The 26,916-nt window shown below is 45.4% G+C and overlaps 1 protein-coding gene across 2 annotated transcripts in view; it reads left to right on the top strand.

The window, feature by feature from the left end:
* Positions 1-354: 354 nt before the first annotated feature.
* The window catches only part of SEL1L3 (SEL1L family member 3), a 116,424-nt gene continuing 89,862 nt past the window's right edge, over positions 355-26,916 (top strand). For both annotated transcript variants that reach the window (XM_054485031.2, XM_054485032.2), the window contains exons 1-2: positions 355-675; positions 15,412-15,982. In XM_054485031.2, the coding sequence (XP_054341006.1) occupies positions 511-675; positions 15,412-15,982 (736 nt within the window). In that variant the 5' untranslated portion in view covers positions 355-510. The remainder of the gene's footprint in view (positions 676-15,411; positions 15,983-26,916) is intronic.

Raw genomic sequence — 26,916 nt, 5'->3', positions numbered from 1 at the left:
AGGGGGTTTGGGAGCCGGAGGGGAGAGGGAAGAGGGAGCCGGAGGGAGAGGAGGGGGATCGCCGAGAGCAGGAGCGCGGAAGGGCGGCGGGGGAGGAGCAGAGAGAAAGGGAAAGGGGGGTGCGCCGGGGCCCAGCGACCCGGGCGGGGGGTGGCGGCGGCCAGGGGGCGGGACCCGGGTCGGTGCCCACCTGCGTGGGCGCCCGCTGCCCCGAGGGATGGAAGCCCGGGGTGCCAGAGGGAGCGGCCGGGAGGCGGGCTGGGCAGGGAGGCAGAGGGGAGGGAGGGGACGGGGACGGAGAGGCGGGGAGGAGCCGGCGCTCGGCTGGGGCTGCGGGGGCGGCGACGGCGGGAGCGGCAGTGGCGGCGGCGGCGGGTCCGGAGGTGGCGGCAGGTGGCCCCGCGCGCGGCGGCCGGCCCGGCCGGGGGCGGGCGGGAAGGTGGCGCCTCGGGCGGGGGCCGGTCCCTGCACCAGGTGACCTGTTCCGGCCCGGATCCGGGCGGCCTCGCCATGCAGCGGCGCGGCGCGGGGCTCGGGTGGCCGCGGCAGCAGCAGCAGCAACCCCCGCCGCTCGCGGTCGGCCCCCGGGCCGCAGCCATGGTCCCCCCGAGTGGTGGCGTTCCCCGGGGCCTCGGCGGCCGCCCTGCCTGCGCGCTGCTCCTGCTCTGCTACCTGGTGAGCGCCGGACCCTGCCCGGGTCTTCCCCTCCGCGCGGGGCCCCGGGAACGCGGGTGGGGGCGGCCGGGGACACCCGCCACGCGGGGCGGGGACGCCGCTGCTAGTTTTCTCTCTTCCTTGTCGCTGCGCCCCGGGCGCTCCCGGCACCTGGGATAGGTAACCCAGGCGTGGAGAGGGGCGCTTGGACCGGACTTGCCAAGCTGCTCTCTCGCTCGTGCTCATTCCTCTCCCTCCTGGACTCTCTCTAGACCCGGGTCGGGTTACCCTCGAGACCCCTTCTTGTCCTCGACTCCACCCGGGAGCCTCGCCGCCCGGAGTTCGCTCCCCGCCCCGCCGCGCGCAGTCTCCAGCACCCCCAACCCCCCACCCCTCCTGGGCTTCCCTCTCAATCTTTTCGCAGCTCCTTTCCTTCCCGTGCCCAACTTCGCCTCTTTCTCTCGGCGCCCGCCACCCGCGTCGACCCTCCTTTTAGTTTCCACCGGGTCCTCCCGGCCCGGACGGTTTTCTGCCAACGCACCTCGCATCTCCAGCGCTCTTCAACTCCTCCTTGGTCACTCCAGCCAAGTTGCGGATGCCGGAAAGAAATCTAGTTCTCTGTAACACGCTTACCGCCAGAGTGGTGACTTTAGCTGCGTCTTGAACATTGTCATTTCAGAGAATATGCTTGGCTCATGCATGTCAGTTTGCAATTTGCACACTTCTTGGCTTCTGTTTTAGTCATCAACTAAAGGGCAGTAACCTATTTTTCAAAACCAATTTATTTTAAATACCAGAGTAGCTGAGACCCCTCAGAACAAAGTGGGGAGAAATTTTCTCAGTTCCTTTGAGGGCTTGCTTGCTTCTGTTTTGAGTTCTCCTAAACAATAGTAAATTTACAGAAGGCGACACCCTTCCGCCCAGCGTACCTTATGTTCCAAAATCCTGCAGAAACCTTGGGTTATCTCGCCATATATTACTGTAAATAAATGAAATGGAAAGTGCTGAATCATGAAACTGATGTAATAGGAAATTCACAGAATGCCAAAAAAAAAAAAAAATGAGCAGTGTCATTGTTCAGAATTCATTTCACTTATGTGGCATTGTCATTATTTGGAGTCTTTCTTTTTGGAAGCTAAAAACTGCTTAGGAGATACTGGCAGAAATTAGAATTTGATTCTGAAGAAATTTGCCACCCAGCCCGTTTCTTTTAACGTTTTTTACTTCTTCAATATTTCATTTCTTGAAGCAAGAAGGTGTAAAAATGCAAATTATAATTCTGCCTGTGCATCTACCTGTTGAGCAATCCGTGCTTTTACTCATATTTCAGAATTAGCCAATATCAAATTGTGTGGTTGGGCTTACTTCATATTTTCATAAGAAGTTGTCAGTTAACATGAATGATTTTTTTTTGCCCAAGAGATATTATTATTTAATATTTATGCCACAAGGTTACAACACACAGGCTCATAAATAAAACTGCCATAACAAATGACAAGATTTCAGTTTAAACAGATGATCCCTGTACACAGGGCCCCGCTGGCTACCCACAGAAGCAGAAGTGATGTAGTAGAGTGTTGCCTGAAACATTCCTATACAAATGGGCCGGGCCGAAAAGTTCCACGTGGACATCTCAAGACCTGGCAAGGAGGGGAACTACTTCTCAACAGTTCAGGAAGTCAGAGTCAGGAGAGCAAAGCCTAAGGGCCTAAGTGGACTCTGGAAACAGAGACAGATGATGATGGAGCAAGTATCATTCATGTGAAAGTTCTGTGTACACCAAGGGGGATTAAGAGAACAGAGGGAAAAATGATGCCATGGATAGACTCAAGTGAGATAGTGAAGGGGTGAGGAAGGGCTCCGGAAAGAGTAATTTTAGAAAATACTGTGATGTGGAAAATAACTAGAGCACGGATGAATGTCTTGGCAGATGGGGAAGGAATGGATTTGGGGACCTCATGGTGGGGGGAAATGTCAGTGCTTCCTGTCTTTGTATGCTTCCTTCAGAGGAACTTCTGATACGCTTACTGTACAAGACAGACTTTGATAAACAAGAGAGCCATTTTGCAAAGGACGCAAAAGGCCGACTTAAAAGGCAGTCTCCACATTTTGTTCTGAAGATCTAGCCATTTACTAGGGATGTTGCTCTTGGGTCTACGCTACACAAGATACTACTGAAGGCAAGACTTCTTGATCTTGGAGAAGCTTGGTGTGTGAATTGGGGAAAATGTAAATATCCATGTGAAACACTTGAAAAACATAAAACAATAGAGAGAAAATGCAAATGTATAATTGTGTGCATTTTGCTCAATCAAGGAATGCTACCTGGAGGAAGTGGTTGGTCAGGGGGATGGGGCTGGGCAGGTGCAGGGTAGAGATGGAGCAGAATAGCTAGGCAGGATCCCAGGAATATGTAGACTCTAGAGGAAGAAAGCTATTTCATAATTTGAAAGCCTACATGGTAATAACGATAGCTTACATTATGCTAAGTCGTTTATAGGCATTATCCAGTATTTATCTTAGCAACAACCCTGTGAGGTAGGAGCTATTACAATCTCCATTTAGATGAGATAACAGAGACTCAGAGAGGTTAAGTTAGTTGCCCTAGGCCATACAGTCTGAGATTGAAACCCAAATCTGTCTCCCTCCAGAGCCCCAGCTTTAAACCACACTAGTTTATTGTCTTCTGGATTTTGCTGCTTGTAACTCATTCTTCATCGATGTGCGGGCCATTAGCAAAGCTCTAGCAATTAGCAGCCACTGTGCAATTGGCCAGGATGTGAGGTCATGTCTAAAGTAATCTAAAATATACAAAGCAGGAAGCGCAGGCCACAGAATAGAAGCAGGATGTTAAAGTGGGGAAGAAAGGTAAAGCCAGAAAATATTTGCCATCGTTAATGAAGAGATAAAGGTTTGGGGTTTTTATGTAGTCCAGAGGCAGCTGGTGGAGTTTAGCATTTGAGTTTGGATGAATGTGCATACAAGTGTACAGCAAATGTGCCTTGGAATGCATTCCAAAGCCAAATTGCCTATGATTTGGGGACCAGTTCCTGTTTTGTGTTATCTTCACCTATTTGCTTGTTCACAAGGGCTGGAGGTTGACAGCAGCTTCTGAATAGATGCCTTTAAGCACCTGCCCTCACAGGGAGCATGCTTCCTGGAGTCAGGGTCCTGAGGAGTGGGCGCCTTCCTTCTCCATAGGCTGGGACGGAGTAACCTTCAGTATCAGCTCAAGAAGAGTACTGTGTCTGTAGCTAGGATACTGCCAAAGCATGAATAATTGTGATGAGGGCTGAAAGATAAGTCACGGAACGATGCCAAACAGATTTCTGAAAAGATGATCCCTGGTTCCAGTGGCTGCCAGAAAATTCTGAGGTCACCAAAGGTCAAGATGCAGAGAGCCTCCTCGGGGAGAGGGCCTCGAAAGCAAAGGATAATGAAATTGCTTCCACTGAGGTCGTGGGTGCTGAGTACTGTGCTCCACGCAGAACTTTCCCTTCCCAACGGGCCTTCTTGCTATTTTCTTACACCATTAACTCTTACCTTCTTCCAACTTAGCTAGAACTGGCCTGAGGCTGCCCCAGCTCTCTATCTGTGATAATGGCACTTCTAGAAGACAATCTTGTCCATTCTAAGCTCTGGTCCCCAAAGTATAATATTTTCTTATATGAGAAGATAAATCTCAGGATGGCCAGTATTGATGTCAGCTGTCAATTGAAATGTTCAGAGTGGATAGCTGCACTTGTTAGACAATCACACTGAGGACAAAGAAGTAAGAGGACATTAACAGCACAGAGGCTGGGCGCGTTGTCTTACGCCTATAATCCCAGCACTTTGGGAGGCCGAGGCAGGCAGATCATGGTGAAACCCCATCTCTACTAAAAATACAAAAATTAGCGGGGTGTGGTGGCATGCACCTATAATCCCAGCTACTCGGGAGGCTGAGACAGGAGAATTGCTTGAACGCAGGAGGCAGAGGTTACAATAAGCCGAGATCGCGCCGCTGCACTCCAGCCTGGCGACAGAGTGAGACTCTGTCTCAAAAAACAAACAAACAAACAAAAAACAAAAACAAAAAACAAAACAACAACAACAAAGAAACAGCACAGATACATGTGGGACAGTTAGCAGACGGCGGCTGTGACAGAGCCTTGTACAGGATTCTCTGTAAGTGGCCACATACCCTCGGTCATCCATCTAAGAGTATTCATTAACCCCTCACTATGTGTGCAATGCAGGGTATGAGAAGATCAAAACAAGATAAAGAGATCTGCAATTATCTAGCTTGAGGGAGAAGGATTATGAATATTTGAAAACAGAGATCATCCCCAAACCTCACATCAACCAATAGCTTCCTGACTGGAAGTCCTGACTGGAGCTCCTAAAATTTCCCAAGCCATGGTGTTGGCCTCTTGCCTTCTATTTCTTCTGGCTGCCTGTTGGCAAAAGCGTCGGAGCTAGAGGACAGGTAGGAGAGAATAACCCAGGCAATTCGCTGGAAAGATGGATAGACTAGAGTAAACCGTAAATAGCCTAAAGTGAATTCAGTTACCCTGTTTATTGGCTCATGCCATTCCCCTGAGAAAGGAGCCGAGGGGCAGGAGGCGTGTGCAGCCCATGAGGAATGGCTGATGGGATTCTGCCTTGGCAGGCCTTGTTTCCCGTCTCTACCTGGAGAAGGGCTTAGTTATACTGGGAGCTGGCTGAGTCTGGTGTTTGTGTGTTTGTGGTTTAGGCAATATCTATCTCCTCCAAACTCAAGGCATGCCGGCATGATGGCATTTTAGCCCCAACCCTTTCAAGATGAGAATAAGGAAAGTCATGAGATTCCCCAACCCTGTAGCCAGAAAGCGGTGACAGGTGTGTAAAGGCAAGGGCGTGAGTTGAGGGCATCATCTTTGGGTGTTGTTAGAAGACAAGAGGCACACCCTCATGGCTTTGGAGTCAGCCAATGTGGATTTGAATTTTGGTTCTGCTTTTTGGTAGCTGGTTGGCCTTAGGCAAGTTACTTACCCTCTCTGAAGGCATTCCATTGCCTCAGCTGTAACAGTGGGATGCTGTCTCCCTCTGTCGGCTGTTGTGAGGATTGGGTTAGAAGTGAGAAGTTCTATGAGGTCCCATATGAGAGGAGGAGGTTAGAAGTCAGAGAGAAAAAAGGTTTAACAGACCCATCCCAGTGCTCAGTACACAGGAGGTACTCAATGAAATAAGAGCAAACCAAGCTTAGGTAGCTTTGTGTGATGTGAGTTGGGAAGAAACAGCATATTAAATAGTATGGGGGAGAATCTTACACAACCAGGAATATTGATCATGACTGTGATGGTGTGGCTCTGGCCAGCTCTCAGGTTTAGGAAGGAATAATACTCAACTGGGAAATTCTTCCCTAAGCACATGCTGATTTTGAAGTCTGTATTGACATCATCGTCCATTTTGCTTAATTGCATGCTTTGTTGACTTAAACAGAATTTTTGCTTATATCTAGTAGGCAGAAATTACAAAAATAGGCCCTTTAAGGCAAGACACTTACCTTTTTGACCTAGGGAAAATATGATCCAGCCAGTTTGAAGAGAAAGCCCTCATGAGCCACAGTTTTCTTAGAAGAATGGAGCAGAAAGGTCAGGAATGAGAAAAACAGTTATTGTTTTCTTATCATACCCACCCACAGACATGTGTACGTGCCAATGAACTTCCCGTAGCAAGATGCGAATGATTTAAAGTTTCCCAATCTCTCTGATCCTTCCTTAAATACCAAGTGGAGACCGGATAGAGAACAAAGCCAGGTTTTCTCAGCTCTTTGGAGCAAGGGAGGGTTATTTGAATAGCATCTCTTCTTAATGATTTTGCTTAAAGGAATCGAATGCAGTCATCCTAAAAGAAGTTTAGGTCATATTGATAGTTTTATTTTTCCATTGAGAAGATGCATAAATTCATCTGTTTCTTGATTCCCAGGCTGAGTTCAATGCATTTATATCTCCTATTTGGGGTCTTCTATCATGAACACACATTAACTGGCCCATTTCTTTTTTTTTAAAAAAATTACAATACATGCACATTTACACAAAAGCAAGAGAATCTGTGTTTTGTCACTGTGCATGACATTGTCAAATTTGACTTTGATGAGGGCTCACATCTGGTATAAACATATTTGAGGGCTCAAGCATCTTTCAGGGCCCAGCTCTGTTGCATGCAAAATGGATCAGTATGTTGCTTTCAAGGTGGAACATCTATTGTAGCTGCCTAAATGGCATAATTTGAGGGGCACAGATGCCCCTCTTCACCCCAAATATCTCGCTTAGAGTTGCAGTGCATTTAGACTGTGCTTTTAAGGCATTATCTCCGCCAAGCTGGCGTAGAAATACAGATATGTGACATTACCTCAGTATTTTTTCATTATCACAGTAACATGGATGAACTTGCCAGATGAACAGGAATTCAGCAGAGGGTCAAGGGATGAGAAATCTTAAAAATTTAATTTGTATTTTTGGTGTGGAGAAATGGAAACGGTCTAGAATGTAGGACGGTTGTCTGAAAGGTCTAGAGGGACAAAATAGCTGGAAGTTTGCCCCAAATGGGTAAGGTGGGTGCCAAGGTGCCATCTTCCCTGATCTCACAGTTCCCCAGCTCAGTTCTGCCCCCCAGAGACCAGTGAGATGCCAAAGGGCATCTTTGGAAGGAATTAACGAGGCTGGGAGAACAATAGAGAAATGATGGGAACCCCTTACAAGAGAACTTATGAGTGTAAGAAGAAGGCAGTGGGGACTCAAAACTGATCAAGTCATTTGGTTTATATGCAAGTGCCCCCAGGGCCACTGAGACACCTGGCAGAAATGCCCATGGCCAGTGCTTTTTTTTTTTTTTTTTCCTGAGACGGAATCTTGCTCTATTGTCCAGGCTGGAGTGCAGTGGCGCAATCTCGGCCCGCTGCAACCTCCACCTCCCGGTTTCAAGTGATTCTCCTGCTTTAGCATCCCGAGTGGCTGGGATTACAGGTGCCCACCACCACGCCAGGCTAATTTTTTTTTGTATTTTTAGCAGAGACAAGGTTTCACCTTGTTGACCAGGCTGGTCTCAAACTCCTGACCTCAGGTGATCCGCCCGCCTCGGCCTCCCAAAGTGCTGGGATTACAGGCATTAGCCACCGTGCCCAGCCCCAGTGCTTTATTTCAGCAAGAAACACTTACTAAATTCTTACTGTGTGTCAGACTCTATCTTAGAAGCTGGAAACATAACAATGACATGGACTCTGAACTCATAATTTCTAAACAAAGGAACATGCAGATAAATTTTTAGCTTGTGTTAATGCAACCTGGCATGTGAAAATACCTATGAAGGCTGGACACGTGTCATGCCTGTAGCTGGAACTCTTCAAGTTAATTGCCTTATTTTCCTGGCAGGAAACAGCTTATAACCACACACATGACTTGAGCCAGGAAGTCAGCTTCAGCTTAATCAATATTTAGAGTGTGATGTGTTGCTAATCAGTGTTGGTTTTGTGCATAGGAGAGGTAGCCATGACTTGTGGTGAATCAGCTGCCCACAGGGTCTGCTACAAGCCACCGGATGCCAGCTTCCTTCATTGCATAGGTGCCTCAAAGCACCTTCTTGAAGGGTTTAGACCATGTTCTGCACAGGTCACGCAGGGTGATTTTGAGGCCCTCTTTGGGGCCAACACACCCTCATTAACTTAAGGAAACATTGCCCCACCCCAAAGTTTCTCTTCTCTTGTACTCCAGCTGTCATTCAAGCTTCTCCTACTTGTCAAACAATCCATCTCAGTCCTTAAAATTTGATCTCTTTGCCTAGCTTAACTTCATGTTAGCCTCTGACTTAGATCTTTTCTGAAAGAAACAATAGCAAAATGTCAACACTCTCCACCAGGGAACCGTAGAAAAATACAGAATCAAGCCCCATCAACTACACACATATGAAATGATGCCCAGTTGAGCTATTCACCCCGTTTCTCCTACATGAGAACTCCTAACAAAGCATATCGTCTGTCACCTTTTGTTCTTCAAAACTCTATCTGGGATAATAGCTTGATAATTGGCCAGGCGCTGTGGCTCAGGCTGTAATCCCAGCACTTTGGAAAGCCGAGGTGAGTGGATCACCTGAGGTCAGAAGTTCGAGACCAGCCTGGCCAACATGGTGAAACTCGGTCTCTACTAAAAATATAAAAATTACCCGGGTGTGGTGGCACGTGCCTGTAGTCCCAGGTAGTCAGGAGGCTGAGGCACGAGAATCACTTGAACCTGGGAGGCAGAGGTTGCAGTGAGCTGAGATTGTGCCACTGCACTTGAGCCTGGGCAATAGAGCGAGACTCAGTCTCAAAAAAAAAAAAAAAAAGCTTGATAATTTAGAAAAGCAGTTCGCAAACTGTAGGCCTGTGGGCCTGTCCAGTCAGCTGCCTGTTTTTGTAACCAAAGTTGTATAGGACCACGGCCACACTCATTCAGTTATGTGTTGTCCCTATGGCTATTTCAAAGTTTCCCTGCAAAACCTAAAATATTTACCATCTGGCTATTTTTTTTTTTCCAAGAAAGTCAGCTGACCTCAAATTTAGAATAGCACTATCCAGTTGAAATACAATGTGAACCACAAATTTCAAGCCACATATATAATTTTAAATTCTCTAGTAGCTATGTTAAAAAAGTAAAGAGAGGCCGGGGGCAGTGGCTCACACCGGTAATCCTAGCACTTTGGGAGGCCGAGGCAGGTGGATCACCTGAGGTCAGGAGTTCGAGACCAGCCTGGCCAACATGGCAAAACCCTGTCTCTACTGAAAATACAAAAATTAGCTGGGCATGGTGGCACATGCCTGTGATCTCAGCTGCGCAGGAGGCTGAGGCAGGAGAATCACTAGAACCCGGGAGGCGGAGGTTGCAATGAGCCGAGATTGCCCCATTACACTCCAGCCTGGGCGACAGAGCGAGACTCCATCTCAAAAAAAAAAAAGTAAGAAGAGTAGGCATAATGAATATTAATATATTTTATTTAACTCAGTGTGTCCAAATATTGTCATGTCAACACACAATTAATATAAAAATTATTGAGATATTTTGCAGCCCTTTTTTTATACGAAGGCTTTGAAATTCAATGAATATTTTACACTTACAGCACATCTCAAATCAGACCAGCCACATTACAAGTGCTTAATATGACTTGTGGCTACCATTTTGGATAACATATGTCTAACACCTATATACCTGGGGGTAACTTTTACTGCACCTGAGACTTTGAAACAGGTGAAAATGAAATAATCTTCATATGAGTATATGGAGAGTTTTTTTGAAACAGAATTTGAAGGGACAGCTCTGTGGAGAGTACACGGTGAAATGTGTATATGCCTTCTTATTTTTATTTTTATTTTTTGGGGGACAGGGCCTTATGCTATTGCTCAGGCTGGAGTTCATTGGCACTATCATAGCTCACTGTAACCTTGAATTTTGAGGCTCAAGTGATCCTCCTGCCTTGGCCTCCCAAAGCACTGGGATTACCAGCATGAGCCACAACACCTGGCTTGTATATATCTCCATTATCCACAATGTTATAAGAATGGACCATCAAACAAAACTGAAACCATGCTCAGGGTGCTGCGCTAATTAATGAAGAAAAGTGGACTGGTGCATTTTTAGCAGTAAGATGTAAAATAATGAACAAGGTTATTATGAACTGCACTTTTCTAGTAAAATCAAATGGTCATTCCCCTGGCATTCTGTTTAAAAGAGGTTTTCACTGGAGATCCTAGCATCAGCATTAAAAATCTGACACCCCCTATCCCTACTCAAAAAATTATCAAAGTGGGAGAGCTGAGCCTGGGTGAGTTTTTAAGGTATACATGAAAGGAATGAGGAAGAGGTTTTAAGTCGTTCTTTGGGAAAGAACAAAGTGTGATATTTAATACACCTCTGCACGTCCTGGGGGCTGGGCTGCCTTTTGTCTCACAAAATAAGCAAATGTCTTATTTGACATTTGACTTATTTGTGGGATTAGTGAGGGAAACATTTGGGGCATTGCTTTGGAATAAGTCGTGTTGGCCACCCATTGGCTGGTTTGGCTTCCACCAGCACCAGCGATCCCTGGCCTTGGGTGAAACTCTGTTGTGGGCTTAACACTGTGATTTGCATCTTGAGAATGGGGGTGATATCTTGGCATATCTGGCTGAATTAATAAACCAGCACTTATGGACAAATGCTGGGTGCATTCCTATTCATGTAGGAGCAGAATTTAGCGTAGAGTTTCCAGGCGACCATGGAATGGTGACCATTAGTCACCACTGATATCATTTGCTATGGCGTGGGGAAGGTGGGAGTGGGTGGGTGGCTAGAAAAGGAGCCAGGTTTCTGGGCTTGCCTTTGCTCACCCACCAGCTGGGTGGTGTTGGAGAATGTCACCTCTTGATTGTCATTTTCTCGTCTGCAGAATAAGAGAGTAGACTGGCTTGTCACCAGACTCATCCGTTCTAACGTTCTCTGCTTCTAATTATGAGACGGTTTTTATATGTGTTTCCTCCCTGTAATCTGGCAGCATAAACGAGAACATAAAACAATTAAACCTCTCCTGGGGGGGTGGCATGGACAGTTTGCATTGTACCCCTGTCTTTATATATCTCTTCCCACAGGTTTCCCATGACTGGTCAAAAGGAATCGCCAGCCCTTCTCCTATTCCCTCTGCCATTTGCAGAAGACATAGTTTCCACTGTGACCTTTTTTTTTGAGACAGAGTCTCACTCTGTCGCCAGGCTGGAATGCGGTGGCACGATATCGGCTCACTGCAACCTCTTCCTCCCGGGTTTAAGCGATTCTCCTGCCTCAGTCTCCCGAGTAGCTGGGACTACAGACATGTGCCACCACGCCTGGCTAATATTTGTATTTTTAGAAGAGACGGGGTTTAACCATGTTGGCCAGGTTGGTCTCGATCTCTTGACTTCGTGAACCGCCTATCTCATCCTCCCAAAGTGCTGGGATTACAGGAGTGAGCCACAATGCCCGGCCCACTTTGACCTTTTAGGACAGTTGCTTTCTTCTCACCTACTTAAAAAAAAAAATTGTGTAGTACACAATTCAAAAGTTAGGGAAGGATATACAGTGCATCTTTCTCTCTTATTCTGTCTCCTGGTCACCTCATTCTTATCCGTGTAAGCAACCAGTGATATGTGTATTCAAGTGATTATGCACATGTACATATATATGTGTGTGTGTGGTGTGTGTGTGTGTATTTAATCCAAATGGTATTTCTGAATCTGTTTTTAAAAAGCAAGCAAAAAAATGGGAAGTGACTGCCAGTGGGTACTGGGTTTCATTTTGGGGCGATGAAATGTTTGAAAATTGATTGTTGTAATGATTGATTGTTGACTAACTTTGTAAATCTACTAGAAAACATTGCAACTTACACTTTCAGTGTGTGAATTGTGTGGTGTGAATTATATTCCGACAAACCTGGAATTTCAAAACCTGGGCTGGGCACAGTGGCTCACTCCTGTAATCCCAGCACTTTGGGAGGCTGAGGTGGGTGGATCACCTGAGGTCAGGAGTTCGAGACCAGCCTGGCCAACATGGTGAAACCCCATCTCTACTAAAAATACAAAAATCAGCCGGGTGTGGTGGCAGGTGCCTGTAATCCCAGCTACTCGGGATGCTGAGGCAGGAGAATCACTTGAACCTGGGAGGCAGAGGTTGCAGTGAGCCGAGATTGCGTCACTGAACTCCAGCCTGGGTGACAGAGTGAGACTCCATCTCAAAAAAAAAAAAACAAAAAAAAAAAAACAAAAAAAAAACAACAAAAAAGAAAACCCTGAAAATTCAAAAACAAACAAAAAAACCAGACAGAAAACCCTTTGGGATCATTCCATTGTATGTACGTGAAGAGCTTCCTCCTTTAATAGCTGTATGGTACTCTACGAGTGGATGTACTATTTTTATTTAACCAGCCCCCTCTTGATGGGTTTAGGCTCCCTATCTCCTGCAATTACAAACTGTACTGGAGTGAAAATCTACACAAACATCATTTTGCACAACTTTGAGTGTATTTGTAGGTTAAACTCCTAGAAGTGAAATTATTGGTCCAGAGGGTGAGTGCATTTATAATTTTAGTAGCTATTACTTGATTGGCCTCTTAGAGATTAGAGATTACTGCCACCAGCAATACATAAGAGGGCATGGTTCCTATACTCTGGTCAGTACAATGTGTTATCTGACTTTTTGATCTTTGCAAATCTAGTAGGGAAAAAATGGTATCTCAGTGCAGTTTCAATTTGCATTTATCTTACTATGAATGAGCATTTACTTGTTGATTAACTATGTTGTTTGCTCATTTTTGTATGAATTGTTAGCCTTGTTTCTAATTGACGTTGACTATCAGTTGCTTTAAAAGGGAGACAACACCCCCTTGTACAGAAACCTTTGTTGATTCTTTGCTGTCAGTAGAATAAAAGTTCACATTCCTTGGGCTGGGACTCAATGTTCTCTAGGGCCAAACTCTGCTTTTCTTTTCAACCTTATACCTGCGTGTCCACATAGCTGCTTGCTATTCCCCAAGTACACCTGCATTCCCCTGCCTCTTGCCCGGCTTATGCTGTTCACACCCCTTGCAGTGCCTTTCCCTTGTGTCTCTACCTGAAGAACTTCTTTTCATCCCTCAAAGCCCAACTGAGATACCATTTCTTCCATAAAGCCTATCCCAGAACTTCCAGTTAGAATTATTCTCTCGCAGTGCTATGCACCCTTGGGCTTGTTTACAGTTTGATGGGAACACTGACGACATTTCACCTGTATTGCCATTATTTATAGACACGATTCCCTGATACCAAATTGCATGTCTTGTCCATCTTTGCCTCTCCCACAGCTCTAAGTCAGAATTGAAGAAAGGAGTCCTTATTTCTTTCCTCGGAAGAGACCAAAGTGACTTTTTTCTTTTAAATTGTGGTAAAAATATGCAAGCATTAAAATGTACCTTTTTAATCATTTCTAAGTGTACAGCTCAGTAGTGTCAAGGACATTCCCATTGTTTTGCAACCAGCACCAGTTTCTGTCTCGCTATTTCATCGTCCCAAACTGAAACTCTGGACCCATTAAATCCTAACTCCTCAATCTCCTCTTCCCTTAGACCCTGGTAACCTCTATTCTACCTTCTGTCTCTGTGAGTTTGACTACTCTAGGTACTTCATGTAGGTGGATGATATAATATCTGTTCTTTTGTGTCTAGCTTGTTTTACTTAGCATCATGTCCTCAAAGTTCATCCATTTTACAGCATATATCAGAATTTCATTCCCTTTTATGGGCTGAATAATATTCCATCCCATGTATATACCACATTTTTTCTACCCATTCATCCATGGATGGACCCTTGGGGTTGCTTTTGGCTACCATGAGTAATGCTGTTATGAACATGGGTATACAAATATCTCTTCAAGTCCTTGCTTTCAATTTTTGGGGTGTATATCCAGAAGTGGAATTGCTGGGTCTGATCATACCATAATTCTTTTTTGAGATGGAGTCTCGCTCTGTTGCCCAGGGTGGAGTGCAGTGACATGATCTTGGCTCACTGCAACCTCCACCTCCCGGGTTCAAGCGATTCTCCTGCCTCAGCCTCCCAAGTAGCTGGAATTACAGGTGGGCACCACCACACCCAACTGATTTTTGTATTATTAGTAAAGACAGGGTTTCACCATGTTGACCAGGCTGGTCTTGAACTCCTGACCTCAAGTGATCCACCCACCTCGGCCTCCCAAACTTATGGGATTACAGGCATGAGCCACCACGCCCGGCCTGATCATATGATAATTCTGTGTCTAATTTATTTGAGGAACTGCTATACTATTTTCCACAGTAGCCACACCATTTTGCATTCTCATTAAGAGTGCATAAGGGTTCCAGTTTCTCCACATCTTCACCAACACTTGTTATTTTCTCTGTGTGTGTGTGTTTGTGTGTGTGTTTAATAATAGCCACCCTAATGGATATGCAGTGGTCCAAAGTGACCTTTTTCTATTGTGTTTTGGATACCGGAATCACAAAGTCATATTTAGGAGAGCTCCTAGCATTCATATATCAGCACCTCATGCTCAAAACCTTTCCTTGATTTCATGACCAGATAAATAAACGTTCAGCTAAAATCCCTCTTGGCGCATGTAGCATCGTCTATGGTGAAAGAATCAGACAACACAGCCCATCGTCTGAGCTTACTTGTGTGCGACCAGGAGCAATAGAAGCCTCTTGCCTGTCCATATATCATGCAGGCTTGCCCTGGCTTCAAACTTATGGGAGAAAAAGGGGCCAGGCTGGCATCCCTGTTATGTTCCCTCGAGGGTGCACTTTGCACTTTTCTGCCACCCTTTGATTTGATAGTGTCTGACCCACCATTTAAAGTCAGGACAATGGTTTGAAAATGTCTGAAGCTGCATTGTCTCTGTTTTATTCTAAGGCAGGTTCCGTTGCTACTGGATTTGTTGTGAACCAACTTCTGCCTTGGAAAACTAACTCTGGAATTATTGCCACGTAGATGTGACAGTCACATTCTGATCAGCAGATGTTACTGGGTCTGGGGAAAGAGTTTAATGTGGCCTCATCTTCCTTTGGATTTGTGTGTTGGTTTTTCCCCAGTTCTTCAGTAGTGGTTTTGACATCTTTTATCTCCCGCATTCATTCATTGCTTTATGTAGATTGATATTTTTTATCCCAGGAAAATAATGATTCACATATCTGTTATGATGAGGATTTTTAAACTTTCTGTATTTCTTACTTTCTTTTTCTTTTTTTCAGAATGTTGTACCGTCTTTGGGTAGGCAGACTTCCCTGACGACATCAGTGATACCCAAAGCTGAGCAGAGTGTGGCTTACAAAGACTTTATTTATTTTACTGTCTTTGAAGGAAATGTTCGCAACGTTTCTGAAGTCTCGGTTGAGTATTTATGCTCTCAGCCTTGTGTTGTCAATTTGGAAGCAGTTGTTTCATCGGAGTTCAGAAGTAGCATTCCCGTGTACAAAAAAAGGTGGAAGAATGAGAAACATCTTCACACCAGCAGGACACAAATAGTACATGTGAAATTTCCAAGCATTATGGTTTACAGAGATGATTATTTCATCAGACATTCCATCTCTGTATCTGCAGTGATAGTACGCGCCTGGATTACTCACAAATACAGTGGCGGAGACTGGAGTGTTAAATGGGAGGAAAACTTGCTCCATGCTGTAGCAAAGAATTATACCCTCCTGCAGACCATCCCGCCTTTTGAACGCCCTTTCAAAGATCATCAAGTGTGCCTCGAGTGGAACATGGGTTATATTTGGAACCTTCAGGCAAACAGGATTCCACAATGTCCTCTGGAAAATGGTAGGTCATCTGTCTTGCTAGGAACCTAATTCTCATTTTTTCAGATAGCCTGTATCATGATCGAATGGCAGGAGAAAATTCTCCTATTAGCGACGGGGGATAAAGGGAAAATGGAGGGACACAATGAGTGTGTAACTTTGGAGTTTGAAGACAAAAGGAGAAAAATTAAAAGGGGAAGAGAGGAGAAAGATTAGGAGAGAGCAGGACCAAAGATGAAAGAACAGAACAGAGGAGCTGAGGAAGGTGGACTTTGAGAGGGTTAAATCTGCTTTAAGCTGGAAAGGAGTATTCATGCCACCGAAACAAGGATTGGGAAAATCTTCCCACTTCCCTCCCCACAAGCCCGCTAAAGTTTCCTCTTTTTTTTTTTTGAGACGGATTTTTGTTCTGTTGCCCAGACTCAAGTGCAGTGGCGAGATCTCGCTCGGCTCACTGCAACCTCTGCCTCCCATGTTCAAGCAATTCTCTTGCCTCAGCCTCCCAAGTAGCTGGGATTACAGGCGCCCGCCACCATGCCAGGCTAATTTTTGCATTTTTAGTAGAGGCGGGTTTTCACCATGTTGGCCAGGCTGGTCTCAAACTCCTAACCTCAGGCGATCTGCCTGCCTCGGCCTCCCAAAGTGCTGGGATTACAGGTGTGAGCCACCATGCCCGAGCCTCTATTATTTTTAAGCAGAGTGTTTTATCCTGGAGGAGATGAGAACCTAAAGGAACCCTTCCGACAGAAAGGGAGGTTGTACCACAGAATGGTAACCTCTGGCTGGGCCTGATTCCTGCCCTGCCAGTTTCTATCTCTGTAACATTGGAAGTCTCTGAGCCTCAGTTTTCCTATCTGTAAAATGGGGATAATAAACAGTTCCTTCAGAGCAGTGCTGTGAGGACTAAATGAGATGTGATTGCTCAGCACATCATCAGCACTCAGTGAGAAGCTGTGATGATGATAGAGTCCACACTCTGCGTTTTATCCTAAATGCCACATGGTCACAGCCTCAGCAGGACCAATCCCGGAGGCTCCCAGGCCCTTCTGCAACCTCCCTTAAGCTCTGGAGCTGGAGATCTCAGGCATGTGCTGAGAGGCGGCACTCTGAAGTTCTCTCCATTGGTGCAAGGAGCGCCTTGCTCTGTGGATGCCGAGTGCCTGCCAGCTCTTCTTCTGCCCCCTCAGTGGGGAGCCCTCCCCACTCATGCTCCCAGTTGTTTCCTCAACTGTGGCCCTAGGACCACCTGTGACAGAATCAAAAATGCTTGTTGCAAATGCAAATTCCTAGGCCCCGTCCTTCATCTACTTAGGATCTGCGGGGGTAGGGGAAGGCTTGGAATCGGCATTTTAAACACCTTCCTCATGACTCTGATGCACCCTGAAACTTGAGAACCTGTGGGCCAGGGACAGAGCTGGTTGGACTTAGGATTGCTATGGTTCCCGTGACCCGACCCTCAGCCAGGCTTGGCAGGCAGAGGACATCCATGGGTTTGTGGCAACAGACCCTTCCACAGGAAGTGCCTGACATTTCATCAACAGGATGGGTTTGGGACAAGGTGACTTAAGGACATGCACTCTAAGTTTTTCCTTTAGTGATCAACTTCTTGTCACCTCTGGGATGTGATTTCTGTTGGGCTATCTTTGGGGGAAATAATGACTATGGTGATTTCTTGGTACTGTCCCAAAACAGCTCTGCATATAATGAAAACTGAAAGGACCTGTGTCACCATACATGATAGTTGGTCAGAAGCCACTTACCCTAGAACTGGCACATTTGATATTTTTCAAAACTTTTTCTTGTTTTGAGACAGGGTTTCACTCTGTTACCCAAGCTGGAGTGCAGTGGCATGATCATAACTCACTATAGCCTCAACATCCTGGGCTCAAGCAATCCTCCCACCTCAGCCTCCTGAGTAGCGGGGACCACAGGCATGCACCACCACACCCAGTTTATTTTTTTATTTTTTTGTAGAGATGGGGTCTTCCTATGTTGCCCAGGCTGGTCTTGAACTCCTAGGCTCAAGCAGTCCTCCCATCTTGGCCTTCCAAAGTGCTGGATTAAAACTATTTTGAAATAATTATAGATTCACAGAAAGTTGCAAAGGGTACAGGGTCCCTGTGTATCCTCACCCCCGCTTCCTCATTTTCCATAACTACAGTGTAAAATCAAAATTGGGGAAGTAATGCTGATCTAATACTGTTAACTGGACTCCAGACCTCACTCAGATTTTACCACTTTTTACAGGGGGGTCCTGTGTTTGTGTAGATCTATACAATTTTAACCTACATTTTAATAGCCCTGTCTGTCTGGCTTATTTTGCATTTGTGCAGTGCTTTAAATGAAAAAATATCTAGAAGATGAAAGCAAATTCCCTTTCTGTGTGTGTGCACATAGCAGGGAGGGTGGGATGGGTAGTTAAATGTCTGAAAGCAGTCAAGTCAGTCATTTTGATGATCAGTGTGCCTCCCTCTTCCAGGCAGAACCCCATGTAGGCATCTGTCTGGAATACCTTCCACAGGGCCACCTAATTTGTTAAGGGGAAGAGAGCATGGGGCACACACAGCCATAATTTGCTGTACCTCCGACTTTGTCAGGGATTAATGATTCCATTCCATATTTGACAAATCATGTATTTCTCATTGAAGAATGACTGAATTGCAAGCTGGAAGTTTCCAAATGAAATCATTTAACGAACTGGCTCAGTTCTTAGGGCGCCTGAATATGCCCTTAAAATGTGAAACGTCTTTTCCTTCTTTTGTTGTTTCTTCTCATATTCACAAGGCTTAGGAACAGCACAGTGGGATTTTTCTCCTCACCTGCTTCAGAGCATTACCTTAGGAGTGAGAATTAAACCATAACGCAGAGAAAACCCTTTCCCAAGAGTTAAAGTCACTGAAAATGGTGGGGAGCTCCATGCACCCTCAAAATAAGCTCTGATTACAAGGCTGTGATTTGTTTACCGAAAAAGGGGTACACATTCTTCCTCCTCCAAAAGACAGATCACAAGAGCGTCTGCAGCAGTCCCATGGAAAACATCCATGACCTTTGTTCCGGATCCGGGCTGTGGGGATGGAAGGGGGCCAGGCCTCTGGTTTGTTCTTAGCAGGGGCTTCTTGATGAACAAGACTCAAGTCAGAACAAGATGGCATTAGTGAGGCTCCAAGCTGAGCCACAGGGGGCCTGTCATGTATGGTTCCTGTCTCAGACAGCACTGATGTGGGGTTTCAGGGAAGGTTTTCTGTGTCAAGTGCCTGGTGTCCTACGATGGCCCTGCTTGTGAACTGAAGTACTCCCTGACTTGCTTTCATTTTCCTTTTCATGTACAAAAAGAGTCAAAGTCCCTGTGCCCAGGCGTTCTGGAAGTGTGCTTGGAGGGCCTCCACCACTGGCTTTGCCGAGGCTACTGAGGCGAGGGCCGTGTGTGTCCAGACACGGCTCTCAGCAGCTTATCTCCTTTGCCAGGCCAGACCCGGCGAGGCCATAAGACTGATTTTTGGTGGAGATGCAGCAGACGTTTACCCAGCCCTGCAGGGAAATCCTAACCCAGATGAGAAGTCGGTAGCCATTGGGAGCACGTGTGTGCCACGACTCGGCCACGTGCCCCTGGTGCACCTGTTGCTGCTGCATCCTGGGTGTGGGGGGCATATGTAGCCATAGGCAGACTGTGGATCTACCTAGTGTGGCTTATTTCCTTGAGGGACGGGACTGGGCGTTTCTGTTGTCCCTCCCAAATCACATGTGTGCCTGACTCACGCTGGAGTCACGGAAAGAAAGGAATCAGCCATGCAAGCCGATGACTTGGGCCCCAGACCCGGGGGCCCACCTGGACTTCTCTTCCTGTCATACTCTATTTTGACAGTCACCTAGTGCTGGCTGTATGTGTCACATATTCAGTCCCTTCTTGCATTTCTCACCACACGGAGTACCGTTGTCCTGGTCTAAGCTGTCATCCTCCTGTCTGGACTCCTGGCACTGCCTGCAAGTGGCCACCCAGTTTTGCCCGTCATACCCTCCTGAACCCCCACGAGCAGCCATTGCAAGCTGATCGCATCACTGCCTGATTAAACCCCCCAGTTCCTCCCATTACCCACTGATCCCAGTTAAGATCAACCCATGCCTCTTACTCTGTGGGAATCGGTCCCTCTCCCCTTGCAGCTCGTGTCCCACCATGCACACCCTTCCCCACTGCTTCTAGCCACAGGGGCCCGCTTGCTTCTCCTGGAGCATACCGAGTTCATTCTCACTTTGGGACATGTGTGTGACTGCTCCCTCCACCTAAGATGCTCTTCTCCCAGATCACCACATGGCCACTTCCTTACCTCACCTACCCCTCTGCTCCAATGCCATCTCCTTATCTAAGACAGCAAGCCCACCGCCACCGCCATGTCTGTCATTGTCCACCTTCATTTTCCTTCCTGGCCTGATCACCACTGGACAGTTTCAGTAAATATCTTTAGTTGCCTATGTGTCTATTGCCTGGCCTACACTGGAGCACAAGCTCCACAAGGCCAGGGGACTTGTTTGCTTTGTTCTGATGCTGAGCATAGGGCCCTGCACTCGTGACTATTTGTTGATTGAATGAATGCACTTAACCAAGGGGGAAGGACAGTTTGTGAACATCACACACTGATACCCTTGCAGGGCTGTGTTGCCACATGAGGGAGTGTGTGGGGGTGGGGGTGGTGGTGATCCTTCCCTAGGGCCACTGCACACACTCCGTAGCTTCCCAGACAAACCCACTGGGGATGCGCTAGTTAAGGCTGCAGGCTCCTCCTGTTCAGGGATTCTTCTTTGTAGCCACAGGTAAGCTCAGCTTCCCCTTTGTGGTTTAAGTCTTTGATTCCCCACCCCTATGTCTTTGCTAAAGCAGTTTCTTTTCCCTAGAATAGCTCCTGTTCCGTCCCGACTCCCCCAGCCCACGAAGCAACACCTCCCCCCACTGCCACTTTCCATGTCTGCTTGGCAAAATCATGCCCCTATTTCAACTGCCAGCTCAAATTTCTAACACTTTTCTAGCCCCCACCCTGAAGTTTTGTTGAGTTTTTTGTTTTTTTTTTTAATTTCCACAACCAGAAATTAACTTCATAAATGCTGGCCATCAGAATGCTGTGTTAGTACCGCTTCTATGACACATATCATGATTGATTCAATTAAACAAAGATTGACTGAGCACCTACTATGTATCAATTTCTTTACTGAGTGTGGAGGCTCAAAGATGAGGACAAAGCCACCCTCTTTAACATGGCTACCAATAGTTACAGTCACTTACTGCTACTGAGCATTTGCTATGTGCCAGGCACTGTCAAAGTGCTTTATGTGGTTTACGTGGTTATCTGATTTTTTTGAGACAGGGTCTTGCTCTGTCACCCAGGCTGGAGTGCAGTGGCGCGATCTCAGTTCACTGCACCCTCCGCCTCCCAGGTTCATGCGATTCTCCTGCCTCAGCCTCCCGAGTAGCTGGTGTTACAGATGCGTGCCGCCACACCCAGCTAATTTTTGTATTTTCAGTAGAGATGGTGTTTCGCTATGTTGGCCAGGCTGGTCTCAAACTCCTGTCCTCAGGTGATCTGCCTGCATCGGCCCCCAAAGTGCTGGGATTACAAAGTGCTGGGTGAACTACAGCGCCTGGGCCATTATTTAATTTAATTTGCCCAATATTCCACTGTGATATTTATCAAGGAGAAAACAGAAAACTGACTCAGAGAGATAAAGTAGCTTGTCTAAGTTTGCACAGCTATTAATGAAGATGCTGGAGTTTGAACCTGGGTAGTTTGGCTCCCAAACCCCACAGTTATTCATTAGGCTAAACTACCAGGTGATGTCATGAAGCTATTTATTTATTTTAAGTCATTTATTCACTGATTAAAAGTTCCTGAGCAATCTGTATATGTTAAGCACTTTGTGTGGCTTCTTCACAGAGGAGGTGACATTTTGACAGAGACTTGAGGGATGAGTAGAGTTTTCATGGATCAAAAAGGAGGGGCTGGGTGCAGTGGCTCACGCCTGTAATCCCAGCACTTTGGGAGGCTGAGGCAGGCAGATCACTTGAGGCCAGGAGTGAGAGACCAGCCTATCCAACATGGTGAAATCCCAGCTCTACTAAAAATACAGAAAACTAGCCAGGCATGGTGGCATGCATCTGTAGTCCCAGCTTCTTGGGGGGCTGAGGAGGGAGAATTGCTTGAATTCAGGAGGTGGAGGCTGCAGTGAGCCAAAATGGTGCCACTGCACTCCAGCCTGGGCAACAGAGCAAGACTCTGTCTCAAAAAAAAAAAAAAAAGAAGAAGAAGGAAAAAAAAAAAAGGAAGGAAGGAAGGACATTGAGCTTTCAGGCAGAGGGGAAGGCATAAGCTGTGGCACACAAAGGAGAAAATTCCTGATCAGGAAATGGTGACAAGCCTTTGTTCCTTGACGGGAAAGATGGCAACAAGGCTTCATCTCACAGGCTAGCTTGTATTGATTGGGGGTGGCTGCCTAGAGCATGGTGTTGAGTAGGATTCTGAGGATGAGTCTGCACATACTGAGAAAGACTGCCATGTCCATCAGTTACTGTCTGCCATGGAGTGGAAATGTGGACTAGCAGCACACTTGCTGTGGTTTATTTTCCAAGATACAATCTCAGGTGTGAGATGGGCAATTCAAGAAGTAAGACTAGATAAGCAGGTTAGGAACAGTCTTGGAAGTTTCTTAAATGCCCTAATGTTTAGCTTTATGAACATTTCTCTGATCTTCCCTCTTAAATAAGAAACTCTGGGGCAACATGGCAGTTTTCTTCTTCTCCACTATTTTCCTTTCAAAAATGCATTCTCATCTTCAGATCCAATGGACTGGAAGTATGATTTTTTATAATAAAATTTCATTACAACAAAATGATTGAAAGTTAAGTCAAGTGTTGGAACCAGCCTTGACTTGTCTTTGTGAAAAAAATGGTTTATGCAGCAGGACTATTCAAGTCAATGTCATGATAGTACTTTTAGTAGTTATAAACTATATATTTGGCATTAAAAAAAAACAGACCTAGTTCCTTTTTTTCCAGTTAATCATGGTAGTCTGATTTTTTCAGTAATAACACTAATTAATGCCTGGCATCTGCATTCCCCTTTATGATTTTCAAAACACTTTTTTCGAGCACATTGTCTCATTTAATCCTCATAATAGTACCATGGGAAAGACAGTGCTATTCTCAACCTTTCTTTAACAAAGAGGAAAACTGAGGCTCAGGGAGTTTGTTTAACTGGAGTCCAGACTTCCTGATTCTTTTGACTTTGCTATGCCGCCTCTCTGAAATATGCTAATACAGTCCTAACCCAGGTTCCAAATTAGAAAGAATACTTTTTTTAAAGTTGAATTTTTATCGATGTGAATCATCCTGTTTTCTTCACCCACTGGACTTTGTGTCTTTGAAGCGGATTGGGCAGCCTCGGAGGCCGAGGGTGGGGAGGCCTTGGGATGTAGCTGGCTCCTTCTATGTGCCTGCCCGGAAGTGCTCAGAGCTTTTGTTCTTTTCTTTCATAGACGAAAAAGTAATACGTGTACACGGTAACAATAAAAAAAATTTAAATAGCATGAAAAGGTTTAGGGGAACGAGTAAGTTTCCACGCCCCTCACCCTCGAATCTTCTGATCCTTTTCCCAGAAGTAAATTCATTAGCAACAGTTTCTTGTGTCTCCTTCTAGAAATGTTCCCTGCACATACAAGCATTAAGTTGTGTCCCGTTTTCTTCCTGCACAAATGAGAGGATTCTAGAAATGGACCTGCGCTCATTAACAATACAGTAGATTCTTCTGTACCAGGACATGCTGCCGACCTCATTCTTTTCAACAGCTCCTTAGTGCCTGACAGACCGTAATTTATTTAACCTATCTTTTGCTGATGATCGTGCTGTTGCTTTTAACCACAAGGCTTCACTGAACATCCTTGTACATGTATCTCTGTGCACACTCATAAGCATGTTTGGAGGATAAATTACTAGGAGTAAAACTGGTTTTATTCTTAAGATTCGTGCCATCGAGTGTTCCACAGACTTCCTTAGGAACCTGCTTCACTGCCTAGTATGCCTAGTATCCTTTCTGGAGGAAGATCTGACCTAAATCATATCTGCTAGAAAATTGAGTTTTTATTCTCAGGCTTTGACTTTAAAGAAAATTAAACACCTTATTGGCCACTGGCTTTTGAATGTCCTGTGTTTGGAAAGCATTATTGAGCTGCCTGTGCTCTGGCTTTATTTCTCCAGGTTGAGAAATCTTCACTTCTTTCCCCGCAGATTTTGCTTACAGGCTTGTAGTCATTGTGATTCCTTGCATTGAGACCATCTTCAGCTTCTCCGAGGGTGGGCTGATGATCTCAGTGACTTCATTGCTGTGTGTTTGAAGCACATCTGCAGTGGGGTTTTGTTACATGGAAGTGTTACCTTTGTTACATGGAAATGTTACCTTTTCCCGAGCAAGGGATCTGTGTCAGGGTTCTGATCACTCAGCTGAACTAGAGAATGGGCTACATAATCGTCCCTTAACCCCACCTGACCCAGGGATGAGATTTAAAATATTTAACAACCAGTGAGGGGTGGGGGGCCTTGGTGAACTCCAGTGGGTGCTAGCCTTAGTGCTGAAGCCGGCTCCAGAGGCCGCTGCTGGGCCAGGCTCTAACTTGAAGGAGGGGCCAGGGTTGGTGGGGCCTTGGAGGTTCAAGGTGACATCAATTATCAAACCAAAATAGAAATATTTCAGCGTTTTAGCAACCAGTATATCCACACAGGTCATGCCCACTGAATATCAGCCGAGGTTCTCTCTGGGAGGACTTGTGAGAAGAAAAGCCCATTGGTTTGCAGTGCGGAGGCCAGGTTTGAGTCATATTAGGGCTTCTTACTAGCTATGAAATCTTCATTAAGACACTTACATTTTTCTTGTCTCCAAATGAAGGGGTTTGCACCATATAATATCTGTTGCCTCTTATTGCTCTAAAATTTGAGGAAATAATACAAGCAAAACAGCAAAGGGTTCCTAACATCAGTTGTTTTCCTGGCATTCTATGTTTACGTCTTAATTGTGTCTTTTTTTGTTTGTTTGTTTAACCTAAGCTCTTCCTGCAAAATAAGCTAAAGAAATGAATTCGGGGAAAGGATTTGAAAGAAGAAAGGTCATTCTTTGGCTTACGCAGTGTGGTGCACATTACAGAATTGTGGACAGTACTAGGAGGAAGGGAGACAGATTCAAATCCTGACTTGGCCACACCTACATTCATTCATTCATCAAATATTTATGGGGTCTTTATCAAGTACTGTGCACTGTTCTAGGTTCTGGGGATGGAATAGTGAACAAGTAAGGCCCCTGCTTTAATGAGTACATTCTAGAGGCAAGGCAGTAAACTTCTTTGGACATAAGTTTTCCTACCTGTAAATTATTTAGTGGTGGATGGCACTGGTACCGTTGCTCCCCATTCCACTGCCCATGACAAGACATCACTAGTCAATTATAGCATTGCACGCAGCTATAATCAGTTATTAGACAATGGATCTATATGTTATCCTGATAAATAACATATATGATAACATATCCTATATGTTATTCAGATGAATTTTAAAGTCTTCTCCTGCTCCAAAATTAATTCTTGTTCATTACTTCTAATTGTAATCGAAAGACAGTATTATACTGAGAGCAAACTCCACTAGGAATCCAAATTATACACATAGCGAAGCTACAGATTTGAAAGAAAACTACCATTACTTTGGTTTTGTTGGGTACAAACGGTATGTGTTCTTGTAAAATTATTTTAGATCTTTGGATCTGAGCTTTTTCCTTCATAATCTATTGCGGCAAGTTCTCCCATTTGACCTGCTTTATTTTGGTCTTTGGACAAGGGAGCGCTCATTGTCATTCACTTTTAACTCTTTCCACTTTAGAAACCTCCTTTATGAAGCTTTTTTTTTTATTGGAGTCAGGTTGGGCAGAATTGAATCCCATTTGTTTTGACAAATGTTTCCACTGCACACTAGATCACTCAACAGCCATCACCAGCAGAAGGCTTCCTAGGGGTCTAACGTGGCCATCTGGTCTCTTCTGCTCCACTCAACATAGTGGAAGCCAAACCAAAGTTGAGCTGATGTCAACTTCCTTGGTAAATTTTTCCCTCAGATTCCAAAGAAAACCTTTGCAGTACTTCCATTTCTCACCCCTCTCACCACTCCCATCATAGACCAGCAAGTCCAGTGGGCCCAAATTGAGCTCAAATTGAAAAAACAAAGGGTTTTAAGTGCTTCTGTTGAAATTGATAACTCCACTCTTTTGGATTTCCAAATGCATCTCTACTTGTAACAAACCATGTAGATTTGTGGCTACTGGGGAGAAATTGGCTCATTTAATCCTATTAAAATACACAAGGGCCTGAGATTCTAAAAACTGTTCTTACAATTTCCAAATTGTAGTAAACCAGAGGTACCTGTCTATATAATAAAACTTTTTATTTCCTTTGGGAAATGAGAGCTGGGACGTCCAGCATCCTAGGCTGAAGCCCCCATAATTTGTGCCAATATTGGTATTTGATGAATTGCACATAAATCAACTCTTCTCTCTCCGAGAGGCCCAGGAAAATAGACTGTTTCCACTATTTAATCATGAATGTCTAAACTAAGGAGTATTTTAAGCAGAAGAAAAGTATCCTTTTTCTTTGAGACGGAGTCTTGCTCTGTTGCCCAGTTTGGAGTGCAGTGGTGCCATCTCAGCTCACAGCAACCTCCGCCTCCCGGCTTCAAGCAATTCTCTTGCCTCAGCCTCCCTAGTAGCTGGGATTACAGGCACACACTACCATGCCCGGCTAATTTTTTTTTGTAGTTTTAGTAGACATGGGGTTTCACCATGTTGGCCAGGCTGGTCTCGAACTCCTGACCTCAAGTGATCTGCCCACTTTGGCCTCCCAAAGTGCTGGAATTACAGATGTGAGCCAGCACGCCCAGCCAAG

Source organism: Pongo pygmaeus, chromosome 3 (assembly GCF_028885625.2).
Source record: "Pongo pygmaeus isolate AG05252 chromosome 3, NHGRI_mPonPyg2-v2.0_pri, whole genome shotgun sequence".
NCBI lineage: Eukaryota > Metazoa > Chordata > Mammalia > Primates > Hominidae > Pongo > Pongo pygmaeus.
This window is presented reverse-complemented; position numbering and strand designations above follow the sequence as displayed.